This window comes from Anopheles darlingi, chromosome 3 (genome assembly GCF_943734745.1).
Source record: "Anopheles darlingi chromosome 3, idAnoDarlMG_H_01, whole genome shotgun sequence".
NCBI lineage: Eukaryota > Metazoa > Arthropoda > Insecta > Diptera > Culicidae > Anopheles > Anopheles darlingi.
Genome location: NC_064875.1, coordinates 35026811 through 35050521, shown reverse-complemented (window position 1 = coordinate 35050521; position 23711 = coordinate 35026811). Strand labels below are relative to the sequence as shown.

At 38.6% G+C, this 23711-nt stretch overlaps 3 protein-coding genes across 9 annotated transcripts; 2 read left to right on the top strand and 1 right to left on the bottom strand.

The window, feature by feature from the left end:
* Positions 1-251: 251 nt before the first annotated feature.
* LOC125955482 (uncharacterized) lies at positions 252-1426 on the bottom strand. The gene is made up of 3 exons (XM_049686612.1): positions 932-1426; positions 568-851; positions 252-443 (listed from the first exon to the last, which is right to left on the bottom strand). Exons 1-3 carry the CDS (start codon positions 1353-1355, stop codon positions 252-254), a joined length of 900 nt encoding a protein of 299 aa, XP_049542569.1. The 5' UTR covers positions 1356-1426.
* Positions 1427-4127: 2701 nt separating this feature from the next.
* On the top strand, positions 4128-7743 carry LOC125958107 (pre-mRNA-splicing factor 38B). The gene is made up of 6 exons (XM_049691231.1): positions 4128-4498; positions 4565-4732; positions 4796-4920; positions 5058-5193; positions 5249-5355; positions 5421-7743. The coding sequence occupies exons 1-6, from the start codon at positions 4483-4485 to the stop codon at positions 6072-6074; spliced, it is 1206 nt and encodes a 401-aa protein (XP_049547188.1). The 5' UTR covers positions 4128-4482; the 3' UTR covers positions 6075-7743.
* Positions 7744-9717: 1974 nt separating this feature from the next.
* Positions 9718-20008, top strand: LOC125957553 (homeobox protein extradenticle). 7 transcript variants are annotated; one of them, XM_049690340.1, is made up of 8 exons: positions 9718-9772; positions 10448-10578; positions 14536-14822; positions 15596-15745; positions 15856-16036; positions 16113-16223; positions 16367-16514; positions 16596-20008. In XM_049690340.1, exons 3-8 carry the CDS (start codon positions 14570-14572, stop codon positions 16875-16877), a joined length of 1125 nt encoding a protein of 374 aa, XP_049546297.1. In that variant the 5' UTR covers positions 9718-9772; positions 10448-10578; positions 14536-14569; the 3' UTR covers positions 16878-20008. The 7 variants fall into 7 exon arrangements, with proteins under 7 accessions (XP_049546297.1, XP_049546293.1, XP_049546291.1 ...); XM_049690336.1 differs by having other exon boundaries at positions 9745-9860; XM_049690334.1 differs by lacking the exon at positions 9718-9772 and adding an exon at positions 9878-10031.
* The last annotated feature ends 3703 nt before the right edge of the window (positions 20009-23711 follow it).

Genomic DNA, 23711 nt, shown 5'->3' with positions numbered 1-23711 from the left:
ACAGATCTGAGTGTAATTGAAAATAAGTTTGTAGTGGCGCCTTTTTAACTTTTCTATGGTTGAAACGCCGGCTATTTCTGCTGTATCAATTTCGTTAGGCAACTGGTATGCCAGCATTTTCATAATTGCCAAATATTTAACCACCCCTTCTCTAAGGTACTGACTCATATAGGGGAAGATATTGCCGTGCACAACGTGCAGAACGTCGCAACACGCGATGTCCTCAACCAAGTTTAACCTTCGAAGATGCCTTAAAGGCGGATCAGGGGTCGTTGGGTGCGTGTATCCATCGGGAGTATAATACACTCCCGCACGAAAGTCGGCATCGTTGCGGTGTAGATCCTGAATAGTTCCAGGATATTGTATGCAGTTGTAATTTTCGTCGTGGGCGCCACGGCACTGGCATCTAGGACATGCATAGTGCCCTTTAGCATGTATTGTCCCTGGAAGTAGAAAGATACAATACATTTTATCGGTTAGATCGCTTTCAAGGTGGAGAGAATGGGGAGAAATACCTGTTATCATTGCTCGAGCTTCCAAGTCAATCGGGAAAAAAATTATTTTTACCTGCACACGAATCCCGTGCAACATCACACCCGTTCCTTCGATCTCGTTCGCATCGATGGCAAACTCTTCAATAAAACTAACCGGAGGCTTTTGATCGCCTAGCGTGCCAAAAAGGGACACCGTTTGCATCCCAACTTCCTCGAGGCCGACCACTTCAAACGAAAAAGGCCATGCCATGTACCATGTGCCATGTCTATTTTCAACCGGAACGCCATCAAAATGGCAGCGCAGCTCGATGTGCGTCACCCCAACCAGTGCCGCCTCCATCCTTTTCAATGCATTTTCTGGTAATCAGAAAAACAAACATGAAACGTAAAAAATTGGAGTAATCCACGCAACGCCACGAGAAAATGCTATTACTTACCCAAACCAAAGTGCCAGTAATCTCCCAGCACATGGGACTGTATAGTGACGGGAAAATCGGTATCACTACTGACACTGCCCCTGGGACTGGAAGCATTGGAACGGCCACTATTACTCTGAACGCTCGATCCGACTCCTGACTGAAGATCTAATATCTCCAATTCAGTGGCTAGATCGAGCGCTCGCTGCCAATGATGTTCCATCCACTCTGTTGTTCCAGCTTCGTCCGTTGGCGACGGCGCACGAGCGACGGGAGTGGCAGAAATCCCGCTGGGGCCACCCGGAATTTCATCGTACAGAAGCTTTATGGCTTCGCAATTGCAAAGTAGACGCCCTTCAATCCAGTTAAGGACCATACCGCTGATCGATCTATCAGAATGGAAAAACCAAATTAGTATAAGGCAATGAGTGAAGCGACCACTCATTCGGTCGCTTCAACAAGATCAATACTTTTCATGCTGATTTGCAGCCAACTCACCTTGTTTAAAGCACTCTTTCCATCCTTATTTCGAGCGAGTAAGTTATTCAACTCTTTCGAAAACCCGGCAGCGATCAAGTCACACCTGAACTGGTAACCGATGCGATGCGGGCAGAACACCAGGGCCTGGAAAAAATCGTGGTACGACATCACTAAATGAGCGAAACCTAAGAAAATTTGATATTTTCCACCACATTTGTATCACAATGTTCCAAAAAAAATTTTGCCAATGCCATTTCAATTGCTTCAGCCGTTCTTGAATAGAGCACAACGGAATGGCAAGTTTATTATATATATATATATATATATATATATATATATATATATATATATATATATATATATATATATATATATATATATATATATATATATATATATATATATATATATATATATATATATATATATATATATATATATATATATATATATATATATATATATATATATATATATATATATAGATAAATTGGCTTCCATCACTTTATCACTTTGGCCGCGCACAAATTCACAACATACGAAACAATATATCTAGGAATTATCAATCATTATTGTACGCAAACTAAAATGATAACGATTGAATCCTATTCACTGCCAACACATAATCGGTGCACATTCATTAATCACAAGCAAGCACAAGATCACAAGATCACAAGCGCTCGATCACTATTCGATCGATACCAGCTTCCATCATTTTTTTTTTTTGGCGTCATCATCGTCATACGCATTATCAAAAAGAGTAATAAGCACCTCTTTGAATGAATAGAAATATGTGTAATACTCACCACAATTCCATTCTCTATTATCAAACTCATTGTAAGGAATTTCTCGTTTGTTCGATTTTCGATTTTCTGTACGTTGCACTCAGTAGAGATTTTGCAAAGAAAGAATCTACTATTACGATACAATCGTTTATCGTCACAATCCAAAAAATCTCTACATCTCACTTACTCGTATGTCGTCAAAGAAAAGTACTCTTTCCCTTTCATTCCCTTTATCTTTTCCCAAATTAAAAATAACCACCATAATTGTTACCCGCACTAATATTTGTATCTAGTACTGATCTAGATCTATTCTATTAATGAAACGATTTAAAAATTCAAATATTTTTATAGCTTTATTTAGCCTGTCTTTTTATTGCTTTCAAAGCCTGTTGAATTTTAGTTTCCGCCGCAGGACGTGTTATGCCAGGGAAATATTTAAGCATAATTTCATGTATTAAATCCAACGTATTCACATGTTTCCGTAACGAAACTTTCTGGTCTCCTCTGCCAGTCAAAGTACAGCGAATCGCTAGCTCTGGAGCAATTATTTTTTTTAGTTGAAACCAAGAATCTTCTTCCAACTGATCCTTAACTCGTTTCCTAAAGTCTGCTGCTGACACGTTATGCTCGAATTGCTCCAATTCTTCTTTTGTTGTAATAGGGATGTTCAACCCTGCTCCTATGTTGGTTGGGGAGGCGACGAGATCTTCATTCAGATCTTCCATCGATTGGGGATCTTCTGGACTGGCCGGGGATTGGGGATCTTCTGGACTGGCCGGAGATTGGGGATCTTCTGGTGGTGAAGGTGGAGGGCTGAAGCGGACATCCTTTTCATCCAGATTACACGACATCGAGATAGCAAGTTCTTCCTTTCGGAAGTGCTTTGGTTTTGGAAAAATCCGATTTTTCCGAGCTTGTTTTGCACTGTTTACAGCTGTGGTGGCTATTGCCTCATAATATAATACGATGGCTTTTAGCGAAAGAATTATTTCGCGCATTTCAGCACACGAGCTGCATTCAGTGGCCTTGTGATTCTGTGAAAGGAGAGCAAAATCGTTAAAACCTATCTATATCTATTTCAATGAAAAAGAAACTCATTATACTAAATCTCGATCGAGTGATTTACCTTTTCATCCATTTTCTTGAACGGGGACGTTGAGATTTTGTAGCAATTTGTTCGATTTGTGTAGCAAGTGTTCGATAGTGACGATTCGATAACTTTCGGCTTCGAAGTTTCGGTGCAACTAAAAGATCGGTGCAGATTTCGCGATACGATTTCGCGGAAATTCGCGCGGTGTGGGTGTGTATGTGTGAAAATGAGCAAAAGGCGGGAAACAGTGACCTTAAAAGAGGCCATTTCGAGGTCTCCCGGTATGTACGTGTAAAGCGACCCGACCATCTTGTATGCGAATTAGTACTCTCTTCTCCACAAAAACCGCGAAAAAATTGAGAAGTTTTTTTGGTTTTTTGAATAATTTTGGTGAATTTCGTGGTTTTTGTGATAAGATAAAGGTTAGAGTCTTTTGCAAGTCCCGGCGTACTTCTCGTTGGAAAATTAAACCTTCCCGACCACGCAAATTCTGCAAAAACTCAGTTTAGTGTAAAGTGGGAATTCTAAGTTAGTGCAATATTAAGTAAAATAGTAAATCCCCGAACCTTCTTCAGCTCGGAAAGATGAAAATTTGCAAGTGTCTGCTATCTTTCGTGCTCCTGCTGGTTTTTATTCTGTTCAGCTTCGCCGCCCGCGTTCTATTCGTTTAAGGACACGGCTGGGGGTCCTTCCGGATGTCCGGATCATCTTCCGGCGCATCTTCACCGGTCATCGAATCTTCCACCTTCTTCCACCGCTCATCATTCATGATATCAGTTTCTTACGCATTCCTAAATGTTTCGCACTTGTGATAACCGAACGCTGACTCATCCGTAACTCTTTCACTGCTTGATTACAGCTCACGGACTCATGCGAACCAGTCGCTGAAAATCGGGATGGATGTCGGGATACGGCAGCGGGCCTCCCCAATCCACGCTTGCCAGTGAGTTAAATGCTGTCCTCTCTAATCGGGCCGTTTAGTCTATTCACAAAGAATGCCGAACCTCAAAAAATCGTTCAACACGACTGAGGCGTCAAGTAACGCCTGACGGGAATAGGCACCTGACTTCACGCCGCTTCGCGTAAATCTGGAAAAATTCTAAAATCCTCGTAAAAATCCTTAAAACAAACAACGTTGCGTTGGTTGCACTCGGAAACCGAAAGCGCGGATTATTAGTTTACCGATGAGAGTGATTTCCTGAAAATATTCCCCAAACATGGAGCATGAAAGCGGTAAAAGTATTTCCCAGCGATTATCTTTCTGTAAAGTTTAAAGCCTTTTTGATTTCTATTTTGCAGCGGATTACGGGCCACAAGATGATCTGCAGCAAGGACATCCAACACCGCCGCCTCTTAACAAGCGCTCTTCCAAACAAAACAACGCTCTTCCGTTCTGGGGCAACGAAACCTCGATGAACCTGAATCCTTTGATTCTAGCAAACATACAAGGGTCTAGTTATTTCAAAGGTACTGAATTCTTCCTCTACTACAAAAGTGATGTGCGGAAAACTGAATCATTTTCTTTTGCAGTATCTCTATTCAAGCTGAAGACCTACCACGAGGTTGTGGATGAAATATACTATCAAGTCAAACACCTGGAACCTTGGGAGCGTGGCTCTCGAAAGACTGCCGGACAAACGGGAATGTGTGGAGGTGTAAGTAGTGTTTTTGTCGTAATGAGGTTATTAACAACCACATCGCAGTCGTAAAGAGATGTGAAATAATGTCTGTTGGACGAACAACAGATTAAATAGCTTTAATGTTTCCTTTTTCTCGAATTATTCACTCTCAGGTCCGGGGTGTTGGTGCCGGTGGGATAGTATCGACAGCGTTCTGCTTGTTGTATAAACTGTATACCCTTCGATTAACTCGTAAACAAGTAAACGGTCTGCTTACGCACGGCGATTCACCGTATATAAGGGCCCTAGGTAAGGTTTTGCTACAAGATTCATAGTCATGTGTTTTAATCCAAATACTTTGCAGGATTTATGTATTTACGTTACACTCAACCTCCCGCGGATCTTTTCGATTGGTATGAACCATATTTAATAGATGACGAGGAAATCGATGTTAAAGCTGGCGGAGGACAGGTAATATTGAATATCTTTCGTAACAGGATTATTTTAATTGGCTTTTTTTATCACCACATTTTTAGACTATGACGATTGGACAAATGATAAGACAGTGGTTAACTAAATTGGACTGGTTTTCTACACTTTTTCCTCGCATACCGGTGCCAATACAAAAACAGATCGATGCAAAGCTCGAACAGTATGCATCGGAGAATGGGGTTTCGTTTGCCGATACACAACCCGATCGCGGTAGCAGTGGTGGGAAACAAGTTCGCCCCGTAGCTACATCCGTATCTCGACCGATAAACGATCGCGAAAGCAATCGTTTCGATCGGAGCATTGGTAACAATGAGCCTATGTTCAAAGACAAAGTAAAGCGGGATTCTTATAATCACTGCGATCGGGAAGTAAGGGGCTCCAGATATGATAGAGAAGATGAAGACTTTTTAAATCGTGAGCAACGCGAACACAACCAATCATATCGGCATACGAGGGAACGGAATGAAAGAGACAGAGATCAGTCCAGACCAGAGCGACGCCATCATTGGGATCGTGCTCGTGATCGCGACCGCGATCAAGATCGTAGCAGAGATCGTATTAAAGAAAGAGATCGTTCACGGGATCGCAACTCTAACCGGAAGGAAAAAAGTCGTAGTGGTCGAATGTCACGGAGCCGATCTAGGGACGATTATAGAGAACGGCGGGAACAAAGCGAACGTGATCGGCGACATCGTTAGGGAATGAATTTTTATGTTGTTACCTTATTTTTGTCGTACATGTGTGAGTGAGTGTTTCAGAAGCAAAATTTCTGCTGTATGATCATGGAAGGAAATGACGGGAATCGCCTACTACAATAAGAAAGTGTTGGGTATTAGGTAATAAGCTAGAAATGGAGTACCTTATGCTTGAGAGGTGTGTAGATTAATTTGAGACTTAAGACCTTAAGATGAAGATTGAATTGGAGGGTAAAATCTTGACGTTTTGCATCCCCGACTTCCCTGCGTGATCAGGTGCCTTTGAGTGGCGTTTCAATACAGTTAAAACTAAGCACATACAAGGTGCACTATCTAGATGGTTCGTTTTTAAATGTTGTGTAACTCCGCCATTTCTCAGCCAATTTGGGAAAATGAACAAAATTATTCAGGGTATACAATGCCATTTATTAACAGTTTACTCAGAATAAAATATTGATCAAATGACCGTCTGCATTAGACACACGAAAAGCGGCCCTTTTTGGGCATTTTGCATTTGACAGTATTTCGGGCGCAATATCAGCAATTTCTACTCTGATATTAGCTTTTAGCTTTTGAGTAGTCTTCGATTTGCTGGGGGAAAAAGGGGCGAGAGGTTTCCCATTTTTCTTACGATACAGTTTTTACTGTTGAACGATTATTTTCAATGTACAGCACTACAATTTCTGTCCGCCTTTTTTGGCGTAGATTAATCCATGATTAAAATGGCATAGGCTGACAATTCTAAATCTTTCCAATTCATCCAAATCGACTGAAAATTGGTGGGGTTTCTCAACATTTAAATAGCTCTTGTCTAGACGGCGCACCCTGTACTTGTTAGGGCGTTGGACATCTACCAGGTATTTGTTTGTTACATTTTGAATTTGTCTTTTTTTAGATCTTCGCGTGAATTCGCTCTTTCGCAAGAGCATAATCTCCATGCACTACTACAACTCACTACTAGATTACCTCATATATCTTCGCACACTAATTACCTCATACTATTTGCTTCACACTTTGTTATTCAACATAGCTGTCTATAAAAAAGTTGGAGAGTGAAAAGGGAAATTATGGGTATCTGCAAAATGCAAGAAGATTAAAGTTGCACTAGTATATAGTTTCAGGCTAATACTGCACACAATGAACAGAAGATCAGTAAAACGGTGTCAGGCTTTGGACAGCGATATCCTTCGTCTTGTACTAAAGCAGCAGCATATTTGCAACTATGTTATATATTTAAAATAACCGAGTATCTAAAGAAGCCGTCTACCTCACTAAATCCCATGTAAGACCAAGATTCTACAATACTTGAGGTCGTTTTCAGGACCTTGGTGGATCGGCAGGTTTCGTGTGAAACTAGATTTTTGTTATTATTTTTTTTTAACATATCGCGAAATGAAAGCGTTGCGTAATAGTGATCTATTATATGAAGGGGGTTAGCTTACATAGCTAGGGATTTCATATTTGTCACAAGAGCAATGATCAACACTACAAAAACCATTTCTGTATGCTTCAAAAATATAATAAGGATAGTTATGTGTAAGTAGCAGGTAAATGTACTCTTATAGGCAAAGTTACTGACAAATTACGCATTATGCTTTCATTATTAGTTACAATCAAATAAACAAATAAATGATCAGTTATGCTTGCATTGAAGCATAACCCCTGAACCAGAATGTAATATTTTTTGGTATTTTCCCTTTTAATTAATCATCCCCCGCCCGGAAAAGGGTGAAACCGTAAATTTTCCGCAATCTTTGATCTCTCTCAGCGTGAAGTTTAGCGTTTACTGAAGGTTTACTGAAATTTGGTATTTTTTAAATGGATTTGGGAAGGTCCTCAAAGCGGTGTTCAGGGGGGGGGGGGGGGGGGGGGGTGTTCGTCGTTCTGGGGCCGTGGGGTCTCTTAGAGCCGGTCGATCTCCGTCCGACTTTGGAGCTATTTTGAAACGCAAACTAGCCGTTCAATCAATCAGTACCTTGCTCTTAATGACCGAGTTCATACGAGTGCTCGCCTCACAGGTGTAGCTCTCCGGGAAGCACTTCTTCGGCATTGGCCCGTGCGTGCAGATTAACCAGCATATCCCACTGGCCACCATCGCAGGTCGGATCGGACATCAGAAAAGAGACTAACCGACCGTCGACTGCTACGCCACGCTTCGCCGTGTCGACCACGTTGTTAAGGAAGTAGTTTGCCCGTCAGATGTAAGTTGCAAGTTTGTAGCGAATAATGCGAACACCTTAGGTTGAAGTTGTAGCTTAATGCCTCGAGTACGGACAAACTGACCATGGCCGAACTGGACCCTGGCCCTAACCGACCCTGGAGGGTGGACGACGCTGGACTTTTTCAAACAGTTGTTTCTTCGCAGCAGCAGTGCAGGAAGCAGCTCGCAAAGGTACCAACGCCCATTCCAAAAGTAACAAAAAGCTAATTTTTTACGTTTCCACCTTTTACAGGAGACGAAATCCCAAGGGTAAAATCATCGAGTCCATCAATACGGGATTGCGGTCCTCCGGACAGAACCAAGAATGTCGTTATCCCGGCAGAGGTTGCTAGTCGCACGGCTTCTCTAACTTTCTTTACTTTGTTGCTCTTTCACAGCCACCAAAAGCCACATCACCTCCTCTTTAGCAACAAGTGCAGCACCTCAGGGAGCAGCTCATCTTCATGAGACCAATGTACGGAAATTTTTCGAACAAGAGCTGGTTTTCTTGCCCGTGTGGCCTTGCTGATCACCGAAATACCTTCAGCTGGGCGCCTTCACCTTCAGTACTGGGACGTTTTCTCAAAATCAGCCGCCGGCACTAGCCTCTCCTGGCGAAAATCGGCCGAGTTATAGACGTTTAAGTAGTTAGTTAGTGTAGTGTAGTTAGTTTCTAGTGAGGTAGGTAAGTAGTTAGTTAGTGTAGTGTAGTTAGTTTCTAGTGAGGTAGGTAGGTAGTTAGTTAGTGAGGTAGTTTTAAGGAAATTATCAGTGTAAGGTTTAGGAAAACTGTCTAAAAGCAAGGACGAAGTTAGGAAAATGAACAGCTAGGCTATTGGCCGCTCCGCATTGAGCCGCCACAACTTTGCTAGAGGAACCAGGTGCTGCAAAGGTGCTGGTGGTGACTTGTAAGAGCGGTTAGTAGGTTAGTTAGTTAGTTGGAAAGCCTCTGTTCTGTTCGAAGTGTTGAGGTTTAGGCTGAAAGGTTCAGCTGAAAGGTAGTAGGTAAGAGACGCAAGCTGCTTAAGGTAAGAACCAGAGCTAGGAGCTAGGAGCGGAGGTAGCTAACTTACACGTGTTAAGTAACACGACTAAGACGAGTACTAGTTTCTTAAGCTAGGCGGCGTCCGTGATAGTTCGTAGGTTGCGTCTGTAAGTTGTTTTATTTTGTGGAAACACCCAATAAACTAGTCTACTGTCGTCGTAACGGCGAAAAAGTTCCAAGTTTCAGTCGTTTCAGTCGTTTCACTTTACAAAAAATTCGTAGGAGTGAAAATGTTCAGTGCCGGTCAATCCAGTCGCCCCGTGAACTCGAAAATGAACAAAAATTAACGCATCAAATTCATTTTGGTTCATTTTTGAGTTCATTATCGCAACCCCAACTCAAGCGCCCTTCAGTTTTAACTCAGCTTCAACACTGTTTACCTTCATTTCGGCGGGGGTTCTGGACGCCTAGGCGACACCACTACACACTTCTCGCGGTTCAGGGGAGAGCGCTAAAGTATGGCTGAATTTAGTGACGCCTTTTAAGGAAAATACTAAAGCGTTGCAGGAGTATAAACACCGTTTAGTACAAAAAGCAATATTTGGTAGAGTTTTGCAGTGAATGAAATTGATTATCGCGAAAGGGTTTTGCGAATCTCAGTTTTTTTTGCTGGTTGAAGATGCTTGTGTGTATTTGTGTGGATGAGGAGGCGTAGCGTTTCCAGGAACTTGAATGAAGCAGCCCGTCATTTTTGTGCGGAAGGTGGTGCTTAAAGGTGTGTTCCTAGCACATTCCTCTGTCGTGTCCAGTTGTTATTCTAGTGAATTGTTTTTTCCCTGCTCTTTCATACAGCCGGGTAAACGTTAGTGAAGAATTTGGTGTACTTTTGAGGACTCAACTATGCGTCACAGCGATCAAGGAACCTCCATTCGAAGATTTGTTGGACATAGCTGTTGCTCGTGAAAGTATGCTTTTTCGCTGACATCTTTCCAGTTGTCTTCTGGAACCTAGTCAGTAAAGAGCTTCATTGATAGAGTAATTTGTTATGATAAAGCAATTCGAATTGAGTTTACTTCAGTAATCGTACTAACCCGAAAAGGAAAGGAAGTTCAGATATAGAAAAAACTGTGCATGTTTTAAACACATCTTTTCCAGTGCAATCATCAGTCTATGTTATTACTGTATTAACAGGTTATATTGGGTGTATGTTTGGACGTAAAGGTGCATAGTGAAAAAACAAGTGATACTATAGTGAGGAAAAGCCAAGACAAGAGTTGTTTCGTGTGATAACCCCTGGCGTCTATAATTTTGTCGCAAACAGAGTAAGTTGTTTCATATGCAAACCTTTTAAATTGTGGTGATAGATAGTTGTAACACAACTGAACTTGCATCAACCCCTCCTTTCCAACTGAATGCATAAATAAATGGTTTTATTTATCATCACACCCCCATTCTTTTTAACCCCAGTATAGGTAGCCGCGAAACAAAACAGACATCTGAAGGCGTATTCTCACGAAACTGAAATTGCCTTAGAAAAAAGAAAAATGCGCCCGCGCACTGGCGGAAAAACGACATCGATTTTTACTGTGTCTTACGCTTATGCTCTTTTGAAAATCCCGTCCTCTTACGGCATTCTTCTTTGAAGAAGTAGCTTTCTGTGGCTTTCATTCCCTTTCGTTAGATTCTAAATAACAACAGTAATAATAAGCGTAAGAGAAACTTGAATGTGAATGACTTGGAAAAGAGCATCGCCTGTAGAAAGCCAAGCACATTGAACGGTAGAAGATGTAGATGGTTTCGAGAGAGTAGAAAGATGATAAAAATACATTTTTTGAGAATATCTCTCCACTTAAAGATCATTGTCCTTGTTCTGTATCCCACTAATACACTCGTCGAAAAAAACGAAACAAGTCACGCACACCAAAAATGCTGTAGTCACCACCCCCCCCCCTCCCCCACCTTCCTGTGAATAAATGTCCCTAAACAGAGCAGTAAAAATGAGTACGCCGAAAGCATCCACCTGAGGCGAACATTCAGGTCCATGTCATATGTTAAGCGAGCAGGTGATGACGATCGATAGGCACTTGCTTAGATGCATATATCACGCAGTATGCTGCGATCGACATCTAGAATGTCTCTTTTTTCTTCAGAATTTCCAACCAACACCTACCAACACAATATTAGCTTAGCGAGAAAATATTCAATAAACGAGCTTAAAGGCCTCGCGCGCATGACGTAGCATAGCATATCACACATACATGTGTATATCTTACCATGTGTGTGTGTGTGATATGCTATGTGGATATCCAGAGATGCTGCAGAGTCCCATTGTCTCACTATACCGGGTATGGTCGAATCTCGACATCAGAGACTATCAGAACAAAACGTCTTCCATAGCTTAACTCTGGATACAGACACATCTCGCTATACACAACCAATGGCAACCTCAAACATAACATGCCTTTAAAGAGCGCTACAGTTCTTTTTTATACACCGCTACAATCCAACTCAAGCATTTCCGTTATACAAGCTACATAGTATAGTAAAGATTTGTCAATGAGTGAATCCGAATGTAATGAATGGTTAATTGACAACACCCTAAATCATCGGGTATTGCCATCCGTACATGCATCTCATCGCTTTTATAAATCTGCTTCTAAATTCAATACATCGCTTACTTGTGTTTACAATGTTCTATCATTGCGTTCAATCATTGAGTGGTATAAATGCCATAATAAAACCCTGTATGTGTAAGATCCTTTGGTTCTTTAACGATATATATTATCACGGAATGAAAAATTTAAAATCACTAAAAAAAAATTTGTTTACGTTTAGTTTTGAAGATGAAAGACAGTTTTTATTCAAAAGAAATCTTGTTTTTGGCTATGCTTATTAAAACGATACAGAATCAGGATATTACCCAACAACATTGAATTTTTTGCATCTAAACTTTGTATTTAAACAATATAAACAATATATTCCTTCATGTTTTTTTTTAATTCAAGTTTAATGCAAATGTTTAATTTAATAAAACATTTTAAGCTACATTTGGTGGTAAAACCATTAGTTTCGTGTCGCATATGCACGTGGCCACACATCTCCATTTTTAAAAAACATTTCTACATAACATTTTATAGAATAGAATATATTTTGGAACAATGTATTTCTTTCGGTACATAAACCGGTCGTAACACGAGACATCTTATGGGCCAAGAACTGCTGTGATACAAGCGATTGAATAGCAAATTTTGTTCGTTAATGTTCGACGTTCAAACCTTGTTAGAACAGAAAAGAATATGTTTCGGAAGAAATTTTCCAGGAAAAACTGATAATAAAACTACTGCTAGAAGCATTTTAGCAATTTGGTTCACTTAAAAGAAGCGCAATAACATCGAAATCCATAGTAACAAATTGAAAATCAAACTGAAGTCTGAAATAATCGGACTTAATTTTAACTTAAAACAAAATCGTGTTAATTGTAATGTTTGCGGTATACTATGCTCGTTTTAAATTTAATTTAATCAAAAATCGAAGCTTCAACTTTAAAGAAAACACTAAGAATTAAAAATGGGTATTCATTTGAACGTATGAAGGTTATTTTTATCTAAATTTTTGAAAATATATGTCACCTATATTTTCGTTTTTTTTTGTAAAAGAATATTAATATAAGCACATTCACATAATTGTTGTTAATACAACTTACAGATACGCTATATGAATTCTGGATTGTAGAGTTCTTCTTACTGATATAGTTAAGACAGACTACCTGTCGTTGCCAGTTTTTTGGCGACAATACTTGATATCGGATGCACGGGCACGTTTTGTATCACGAAACACATACCAACAAGCGTTGGAAGCAAATGCATCACGCAGCTAAACCTAATAAAAAAAAAGTTTTGTATGTGATTGTCGCAACAAGTTATAATACAAAAAAGGCTTATTTAAGAACCTTACAGGTGATTAACAACGCCAGGTTGGAATCTAATATAAACGATGTGTCGAGAGGAATTTCTTTCGTCCTAACTGTGCTCGACCATGATAGCAACTTTCAACCTCTTTTTATTTATTATTTAAAATTTTTATTTTATTTCAATCTCGTTTTGTAAAGTCTGAACAGAAAATGGCTATCTATGCTATGCTTAGGTTTAATATACGCTCTAGGTTTATCTGAAGATATGTGCATATGCTGGAAATGTCCTCTGTATTATGCGGAACTTTAATTTACTAACTTTTTTTTATTTCTAAAATAATTATAAAATCCCCCTTTCTAGTACTTTATATTTAATTGGCTTGGCTTTTTTCTGAATAGTTGGTTATTTGTATGAAATAAACAAAACTAAAAAGAATACTATATTGTGTCAATGGTGCAAGATGTTCCATCCATAGATATTATGCATTATTCAATAAAAGCTTATTCATGATTTCAATATGAAGAAAGGTGATGACGATCACATCGTATTTCAAAGGAAGGTTATTGAGATCATCCTATTCTTGAGAGAACGCGTCAGATGTGTTTTGCGCTGGCAAGTTGATAATTTTTGCTTAAAAGTGCAAGAGCCATCAGGAAAGCGAAAAATTAAAATTTGTTCAATTATTAAAAATTATCATCGAGGTTTGTCACTAATGGATCCCTGTGACCAAGCCAGTCACGATAAAATCATGGTGCACCGATTAAAATTGTATTAATCCGATTAAACCATATTAAACATACGGCATAACATACTAAAATCAATTAAACGATATTAAACATACGGCTTGTTCTTTCTAATATGTAAAACAATATATATATTTATAACATGGTTCAGTGTCAATCGGTACTAATTGTTCGTTGAAGTATTTGATCACATTTCCAACTTGGATATGCAACGAGCTGCGATCAATTAAATAAATGTGTTTAATTTGAAATCAATTCATTAATATTTCTTTCTAACATATTTTTGTAATGCATTTAATTAAATCTTAAATTCCTAAAAAAACTAACTAAATAATAAATAATAATTAGACCTTTTGAAAAAAATGTTGAAAATGTCGATTACTTCCTTGAAGCTGTTTATTTCAACGATATATAGCAAAAATTATCAACCAAATAGAATTTGATTCAATAACGCCCAGGCGAAATATCTTATTAATAAATCTAACTAAATTATGAATATTTTATTGCAATAGTTAAATAACCATTGGTTCTAATACCCCTCACGCTATCTTTCACATTATTTTAGTACTACGGACTAAAAGATAAATTTTAATATCTCTAAACATCAAAAACTTATATTTTCCAGTTTTGCCAACGAGATTATTGCAACTTCAACTACGATGGAAGATCCGAATAGGATGATGGGTGGACACGGTGGTCTAATGCCTCCCAATTACGGTATGCCCACAAACGATGGGCAGCCTGGTGTTGATAACGATCCTCGCAAGCAAGATATTGGCGAAATTTTGCAACAGATAATGAATATTACTGATCAGTCACTGGATGAAGCTCAAGCTCGGAAACACACACTGAACTGTCATCGAATGAAACCAGTTTTGTTCGCTGTGCTTTGTGAAATTAAGGAAAAAACTGGTACGTATTAAGAAAATCAAAATTCGAAGTTTCAATCTGCAACAATGAAATTATAACATACAACTCACAAAAATAAAAAGAAGAGACGTTTAAACATCGGCTCTAACAAATGCAAAGTAGGCTTCTAACAAATGCGGAAGCATCGTTCAGCTCTTTTTTAATCCGACACTGCAGTTGCCTTTTTGTAAATGCCTGTAAGCAGCATTGGATCTGAAACTATCCACATCATGTTCATTTGATGCAATATTTCACTTTTTGAAAGCAAAAATATAGGGTTATATGCGGTTGAGGTTGGTCGATTTTGCTTTTCATTTTAGTACATTTTTTTAAATTAAGAACGGTAGGTTTATAGATTTTACAACGCATTTAGGCTTCGCTAGACGAAGCGAGAACAAAGTGTAATGCCAAATCATTTACACGTTAGTGTCAAAACATGTAAACGTTCGCTGAGCGTAATACCGAGCGTAAGTGGCCGCCTGCAAGCGATACTGAACATATCGCCTGCTGTCACCGCCGCCAAGGGAGTAGCCTCAGGATAATGAACGTAAAAATTATTCACAAACAACAAACACATCGTCCGCAGGCTATAACTATCACCATATCGGAAAGGGCGTTTAATTGGTCTTCATTTTGTGAATTGTTTTGTGGCGTTGATAGCATGATTTTAAGGTCATATTTCATATCACCATTAGCACCTCATCATATCATGAAATCATATAGACGCATATTTTATTTTATTTGTTTTGGATTAATTATTTTTTCATCTTTTCTAGTTTTATCGCTACGAAACACACAAGAAGAAGAGCCTCCAGATCCTCAATTGATGCGATTGGACAACATGTTGATTGCCGAAGGAGTGGCGGGACCTGAAAAGGGTGGTGGTGCAGGTGTGGAAAATGGGGCCTCTTTGGCTGTTGCCAATGGTAAGCAGTTGGGAGGAATGGGTCCTTATTAATTGATTGTTTTGTTCTTTTCCTATTTTTTCTGTTTCTGATACTACATCTCCTGACGAACATGATTGCAAAATATCTAGATTTCCTGTCGCAGTCAGATCTTACCGGTGGCCAGGATAATGCTATTGAGCACTCGGACTACCGGGCAAAGTTAGCTCAAATACGACAAATTTATCACCAAGAATTGGAAAAGTACGAACAAGCTTGCAGTGAATTCACCACACATGTCATGAATCTTTTGAGAGAGCAAAGTCGCACAAGGTAAATAGTATACGTATTCATTCAAATGTACCTTACCTTTCGATCGATCACAGTGACTAATTGTATATCATTTTAGACCAATTACGCCAAAAGAAATCGAACGAATGGTTCAAATAATTCATCGGAAATTTAGCTCCATTCAGATGCAGCTCAAACAATCCACTTGTGAAGCAGTGATGATTTTGCGGTAAGTTTACTAAACGAATCATCTAAGAACATGATTTTTCATGTCTCTTTCTATGGGGAGTGTCGTTATATAAAATTTGGTTTGCTACAGTATTCTGAATTGTCCCTTTCTGGTTCTTTTATATATATACTTGAATAATTTAGCTCCCGATTTCTGGATGCTCGACGAAAACGACGCAATTTTAGCAAACAAGCTTCGGAAATTCTAAATGAATATTTCTACAGTCATCTGAGCAATCCATACCCCTCGGAGGAGGCAAAGGAGGAATTGGCACGAAAATGTGGCATAACGGTAAGTGATAAGAAGATTTGTTTTAGCATATCTCGGCTTCTATAATGATATCGTTGACACATTTTTTTCGTTGATACAAAGGTGTCACAAGTCTCTAATTGGTTCGGCAACAAGCGCATTCGCTACAAAAAAAATATAGGAAAAGCGCAAGAGGAAGCGAATCTTTATGCAGCAAAGAAGGCAGCTGGTGCTTCGCCATATTCGATGGGCGGACCACCAAGTGGCGCCGCTACGCCAATGATGTCTCCAGCACCAGCTCAGGATTCAATGGGCTACTCGTTAGGTTCAGGTGGATACGATCAGCAGCAGCCATACGATGGGAGCATGGGCTATGATCAGCTACATCAGGATCTTAGTCCTTGAAATATTACTCACCCAAGGAGTAGTAATACTATCCATTGAAAACAAGGACGGGTGTTTTTGCCGATAATATTTTTTTTATCAGTGTAATGTTATGCCGAGCCTATACGAGGGGATTCATACTTAGATATAATTTCCCGGATACATAATCTTTTACGGAACTAATTGTTGTGTAAAATAACGAATTCAATTGAAACATAAATGCTACTTCCATGAATGACGAAAAAGAAAAAAAAAAACCGATATGAGAGAACATAGAACATGGGGACCTGCATTACCTGTCGAGTTTAACTGCTGTAGATCTCTTTTCGCTGATCTTTCATTATGCATATTCCGTTTATTTCCAGTGGTAAAACACCTAATATCTGGTCTGAAAGCATAACAGAAAAAGTGCAAAATAAAATCACAGAAGGCAAACACGTAAAAAAGTATACGGATACTAGTAAAATATGCTAGTAACAGATTAGAAAGGTAGAGAAATGCTTTTAAAGAATATTAAAATACAAAATAATGCTGTATGTTACATCCACGTTACGACAACATCACATCACACACTACCTTACTGTAATTAACTACAATCCTTGTATTTCTTTCCATGGCCTATTAATAATTATCTGTTTTCTTTCGGTAAATCAGTCCTTCGGAAAGTAGTGAATTTAATAAAATATTCTTCATTATCACTACGACCGTCAAGTATCAAACAAGCAATGTACTTGCCGATATGGTAAAAGTACAACAGTTTGGTTGAAAAGTATGATTTAAGCAAAGGAAAGATGTAAAAAGAAATCTTTAGCTTTGGAATGAATGTGGCTAATACTGAAATAACCATAAAATATGTCAGTTAGTACAATATATTTGCTTTGTGAAATAGAATGTCGGGACGGGGTCTGTAGTTTATCTGATTATCGCAGTATCACGGCCCCGGTTCCGTCACTCTCAGGCCCTCGGAGTTTTACAAGCACAACTTTTACACTTCTACTTCAATTTGAAATTCTGAATTCAACAGAAAAGGGAAACTTCCAAAATTGATCAACAATGTCATTTTACGGGTGTTACTTTTCGATACTATTCAACTGAATCGACGAACTTCATCAGTTTACCGTAATAAAACCAATAACTTTAGCTAACTCCAGAATACGACGTAACTTCGCGTATTACATTTTATGCGAAAACGTATTAATACAAAGTTCTAGGTTATTCGTTATTTTCGGTAAAAAAGAGAAATAAAAAACATCGTAGTATAAACATAAAAGATAATTCAGTATGTGTGTACGAAGGAAAACATAGAGAAAATACTTTTCTAAATATGGATAATACTGTTGGCAACTCACGGATATCATGGAAAATTTAAATTTGAATGAAAACAACAAAATCTCAATTCTAAAATCGTAGCAAGCATTTTTTAAAGAACTTCAAGGAAAGGTTACAAAAAACGCGGCTTATTAAAATTTATTTCTACAAACAACTAAAGCAAACTTTGACAGAAATGCATCTCAACAATAGTAGAAATAGTGACAGTAGCTATTATGGTTTCTGATTGCGCCCTAATAATCTTCTAGATCTAATAATTCAGGGATTGTCTTGGTGTATTGTTCGTCGAACATATGTCTGCGCGATAATATAACTTCAAAGAATACTTCATATTTCAATTAGTTTGTGTACAATATTATTCGTTTGTTTGATTTGCTACCGAATATGAAAGATTATTGAAATCAAGTTATACAATTTTGCTCTACAAAACTTTAGTTTTGATTTTTTATTGTGTTATTTTCGGTAAGAAGTAAGGTCCTTCTGACATTTTTAAAATAATGAATAATGAGGAATAATTGTCATTTATTTTCTTCTAATAGCTCTGTGAATTTCTCGGTTCATAAAACAAATGTTTTGATTTACCAAAACAAAACCAAATCATTGCTAATAATGGTGGGATATGTTATAGATATTTTCGCTATGTCTCTGTATTGAATACCGAATAACGTAAAAACAAATCCTCATGCTGCCCTTGCCAAATCGGCAACCATATGGCAACAGGATACGAACCCTGGTCTCAAACGCTCAAGACAATATACGTACGAAAAGTGCATCTTGTAAATGTCAGCAGATACATCATGCTGTTACGCGGACAAAAGAAAATTAAATCGAAGGCTAGTTACTGACGAACGTACACGAAAAGCGTGATGAGCAAACAAAACGTTTTGTATACGAACAATGTAAAAGATAGGAAAAATCCTATAATATTAAAATATTTTTAAAAATGTGGATACTAAACAAACAAAAGTGTAGAAAAATAACTAAAAAAGTGAGCAGCAGTAGATGAAAAAGATCAGCGTAAATTAAGTTTCGACCATGAAATATTACGTCAAACCAGGACGCCTATCGTCCACGAATATTATTTTGAGCACAATTTCAGCCAAACAAACAAATAAGAACAAGCATTGAGAACATGTGCAAAACGCATTTATATAACGTATTGGTGTACAAACCTTTCCAATCATCCGTGGGTCATTTTATCATTGTCACAAACATTGTTTAAGTTGCCTCATTATGATTATTTTTAAATGCCCAGATAACACCACAACCTGATAGCTACCGCAATGGCGTAATTATCAAAATAAGCAGCTGTAATTACAACATTTTTATATTGTGCATGGTTTCTCTTTCCCATTTTTTCGATTGTGTAATAAATCGAATTTTGTTATTTTCCTAAAACTGCGAGCTGTCTTTCCCGATTCATAATCAAACATTTTTGTTGGACACAAATGATTTAAGCAGATTGAAATTGAGAACAGATTTAAAAAAACCGAATGCATGATGCAAGAACGGATGATTGCAAACATGCAACATCCGAGAAAGAGAAAAGTATCTTATAATTATGAAGAAATTGAGAAAATACTATTAAAGTAGGCACTAGCGTAAGCCAAATCAACACGAAAACAAGTAAACGAGGGATGAGGAAAAGATAAGAAATGAATATGTATACGAAAACGATTTAAAAATCTATCCATTAAAACATCTTTTTTTGTGTACTTAATTATGATAAAATAGTTAAAAAAGTAAAATATAAAATATATAAAAATGATACCATTTTTGGTAGTCTTTAAAAATAAATGATCGTTTCACTATTTTATGTTTCGCAAAAAGTATTTCTATAAAGCCCTGGGAAAAACAATTTGTGTAACGTTTTTGGCTGTTTTCTCCAATAAAATAACTCCATTGTTTTAGGCGATAGAACCATCAATAGGGTCTTAAAAGATGCGCATGAGATTAAGGCACTGAACTGCATCCTTGAACTGGAGAGAATTTTTTTTATTTGATTATTTTGAAGAGAAAACCAAAAGTTTTGTATGGGGTGGATAATCTTTTTTGCGTATTTTTCGTACCTTACTCGACTATTTTTGTAAAATCTTTTTTTCTAGTGGGTTATTTTTCAAAAATTAAAAAACCAAATGAAGAAAAGTGAAAAACTAATCTATTGATATTTTTAATTTTTTGACTCTGATGTTCGGAGAAAACAGCCAAAAAGTAAACTTCTTGCAGGGGTGGATAAACTTTGTTTTCATACTGTACGTCGGCTTTCGACTGCTGTGCTGGGTATACTTTACTTTTAAAACCCCATCCATTTAGAATCTGGACACACAAAATAGGTCATATCTCAGCCAATAGTTGACGTAAAAAGAAAAGAAAGGTGTCATTTTGTAGGTTTTCTTATTACCTTTAATAATATATATTGATGAAATTGGACTTTTTCAACTTTTACTTTGACATCACCCAAATTTTTTTGGGACATCATTTGCCGTCTTGTTGCACATCACCATCATTTCAGTGGCTTTTTATACATTTCTGGTATATTTTTTAAGTTTGCTTGTGATGATTGACGATGGAACGAGAATGCAATCATTATTGTGGATTGATAGTTTCTCCTGTGAAATCGATCTATTTGAATACAAAACATTAATGCCGTACCTTCAACAAGAATAGCTATCTAAATCATGCCAAACTTACACAGAATCATTGGTGGACAAATGCAGGACAAAATCCTTTTCTGTAGCCACTCTCTTCTCGCACAAATTTCGAATGAACGTTGCCCGAATGGTGAACACATTTGATTTGTAGCCACAATGTTAAATCTTATGCCAAATCATCATCTTATAGGCAAATTTATCTCCGGAAAGAAACCAAACCCTTCCTAAACCATTCCCTTTATGATTGGCAAAGTATTTTTTTGCCCGGTATTTTTTGAAATGCATTTTTATGTTTGTTCCATCGCCCATCAAAATGCACGGTTTGAATTCGGTCAACACTTGTTCGTACAGCTTCCTAGAACGGATTTGGGCAATCAAGCTGTGCTCCAGGGTCCTATTTGGCTATTTTCTGGCATGATAAGACCTTAAAATTTCTCTTAAACATATTTGCCGAACTGTTTTGACGTCTGTCGTGAGTTTTTCTTGGTGGAATCACGCTGGGAGATCCCAAGAGTGTTGATTCAATTTTGTTTGCAGAATCGGGAATTCGTTACACTTTTCGGCTGTTTTATTTTCCTAGAATCAAGGTAAAAGTCCCCCAGTAACGTTTTCATACTGTATTTCTAGTTAAGTTTGGAAATTTCAAGACTTTTGCGGCTTTTCTCCAGCAAAATCGAGTTTTAATAATGAGTGTGCAGATTTTTTTGCCCTTCGCGTACCATCGGCGATAACTTTTGAAGGCGTGGATCAATTTTGACAAATTTTTTACCACTAAATAAACAGACTACAATGATTATAACGCTATCAACAAAATTGCAAAGCGAAGCGAGAGGCGCTGCAGTGATTACAAACGTGTGTCCAGATTCAAAATGAATGGGACTTTACCCTTTCATTTAAACTTTGGTCGGCCACGAAAGTATCTTTTTGCATCCTCTTTTTTACAGTCCTGCACGGAAAATGGAAGCCTCTTATCTGTACTACTCTCACCATTGCAGCACAGCTTTGGATGCCATGATAAGATATCCTTTGGACTATGCTTTCGATTTTCATATTCTAACTCTTTACTATGTTTTGCTTGGTCATGTCGAACTTGGCCCGTTAAAAGTTCGAAGTCGATAAAAATGTTGTTTTTTGTGTTAGAACAGAGCGATTAGTACGATCAACTATTTGATCTGATTGCTGGACCCATTGGCAACGCTCTTAGCTGCGCTGCGTTTCGCAATCCGATCCTCACGTGGTTCTGCCGACGGTGGCGCCGGCGCTGCGTTGTGAGCTACTAGCGCTTCATCGGCTTTCACGTTACCTATACGGTCCCACGTTCCACGACCCTCGGAACAGTCTCTACTGAGGATCCTGGTAGGAATCATGCCTGCAATCATGCATATGGACGACGAGCACAAGCAAACAAGGCCAGGATAGCTCAACAGGGATGCAGGACCCGTGCGTAAAGTCGTCTCGTATTGGTACGGTGTCCTCGAAACCTACACATCATGCACGTCGAGGTGTTGAAGACCTTCTAAGGTTGACCCGTTCTGGAACAATCCCAGATTAGATTGCAGGGCGCCCCTCAACGCGACGTTGGAGATGCCTTTTGGCCCGAAGCTTTATGTCAAACGTGTGGCTGCCAGTTGCAGCTCTATAACCGTTATCGCCGCAACCACCTCGTCATCGTATGGTGTTGTAGGCCGCATTAAGTGTCTATGATAAGGAATTAGGTGCGTGACCCCTCCCTAACAAACTGACATAGGTGTTTTACTCCGCTATTTACAGTGTGTTGAATAATCCTCCCCTTTGCATCGGCTGGAAATGTGCAATGATAGCATAGAAGCAGCGGAATCATTGGATCAGTTTCCTGTTAGCTCTCGTCGGGAAGGTTCTCCACCTAACGCGAATCTTCTCCACGTAACGCGAAACGTCGAAGGAACCGAGTAGACAGCGTTTTATCTGCGGTTTCTCTCCCGGTTGGAAATGAGCATACAGAGTTCCTCCTCAGTTTGTTCCTTGTTGTATCGATTAAACCTTTACTCCTCATAGTAGAGCGGTGAGAAAGGACCCTGACCTCGGCCTAGCTTTCCAAAGGGTGCAGTATATCTTGCTGCGAAGCGTGACAAGTGTTGCGTCGGCCTGCAGGGTTTCGTAAATTTCTGCGTAGGCCTGTTCATGGCTTGCCTTCATTAGTAAAACATATTCCTTGCCAGGAACATCCCGTTGCACCATCGGTGATGGTGCTGCATCCATTCGGTCTGGACTTCACGATCGTAAAACTCTCGCCTCGTCCTAGGCATCCTTTGCTTCAGTGATCTCCTTCTCCTCTTCATGTTTCTTTGTGTCTTTTTTTCTTCATTGGGAGACAATCAGCAAAGTAAAGATAATTTATTTTTAAATGATAATACAATTACTTATGTTTTCAGGCTAGGAAGTATTTCGATTGAATTCGCATGTTTGTAAAGAACCATGCATTCAAAAGTACCTCTTTGCAAACGTGCTAAGCTTTAAATGATCCACAGTTAAACATATTTCGCCGTTTATTTATAATTCGTTACATTTACATTTTTCTAAGGTATTTATAAACATCGTAAATACCGGCCCAATTTCGCCGTCAGCTTTGATGTTTGAATATTTTTTGTCAAGATGCAATTTTCGAAACCCCAATGCGGAAATCAAGGATATCCAGCGGATAGAAATTCCGTTTAAGAGCAAAACCCACGAAAGTATGTTCAACCAGCTACCCACCATGCTAAATCCCACCCACACAAAAAGAGTACTGCTCGTTCTGGGATGGTCCAGCATTCCAAGCAGCCAAGCGCAGGCGCATATTTGAAGATATTTTTTATGTATTACATTCATTTCAGGTATTGGTGGATGGACTTCAACG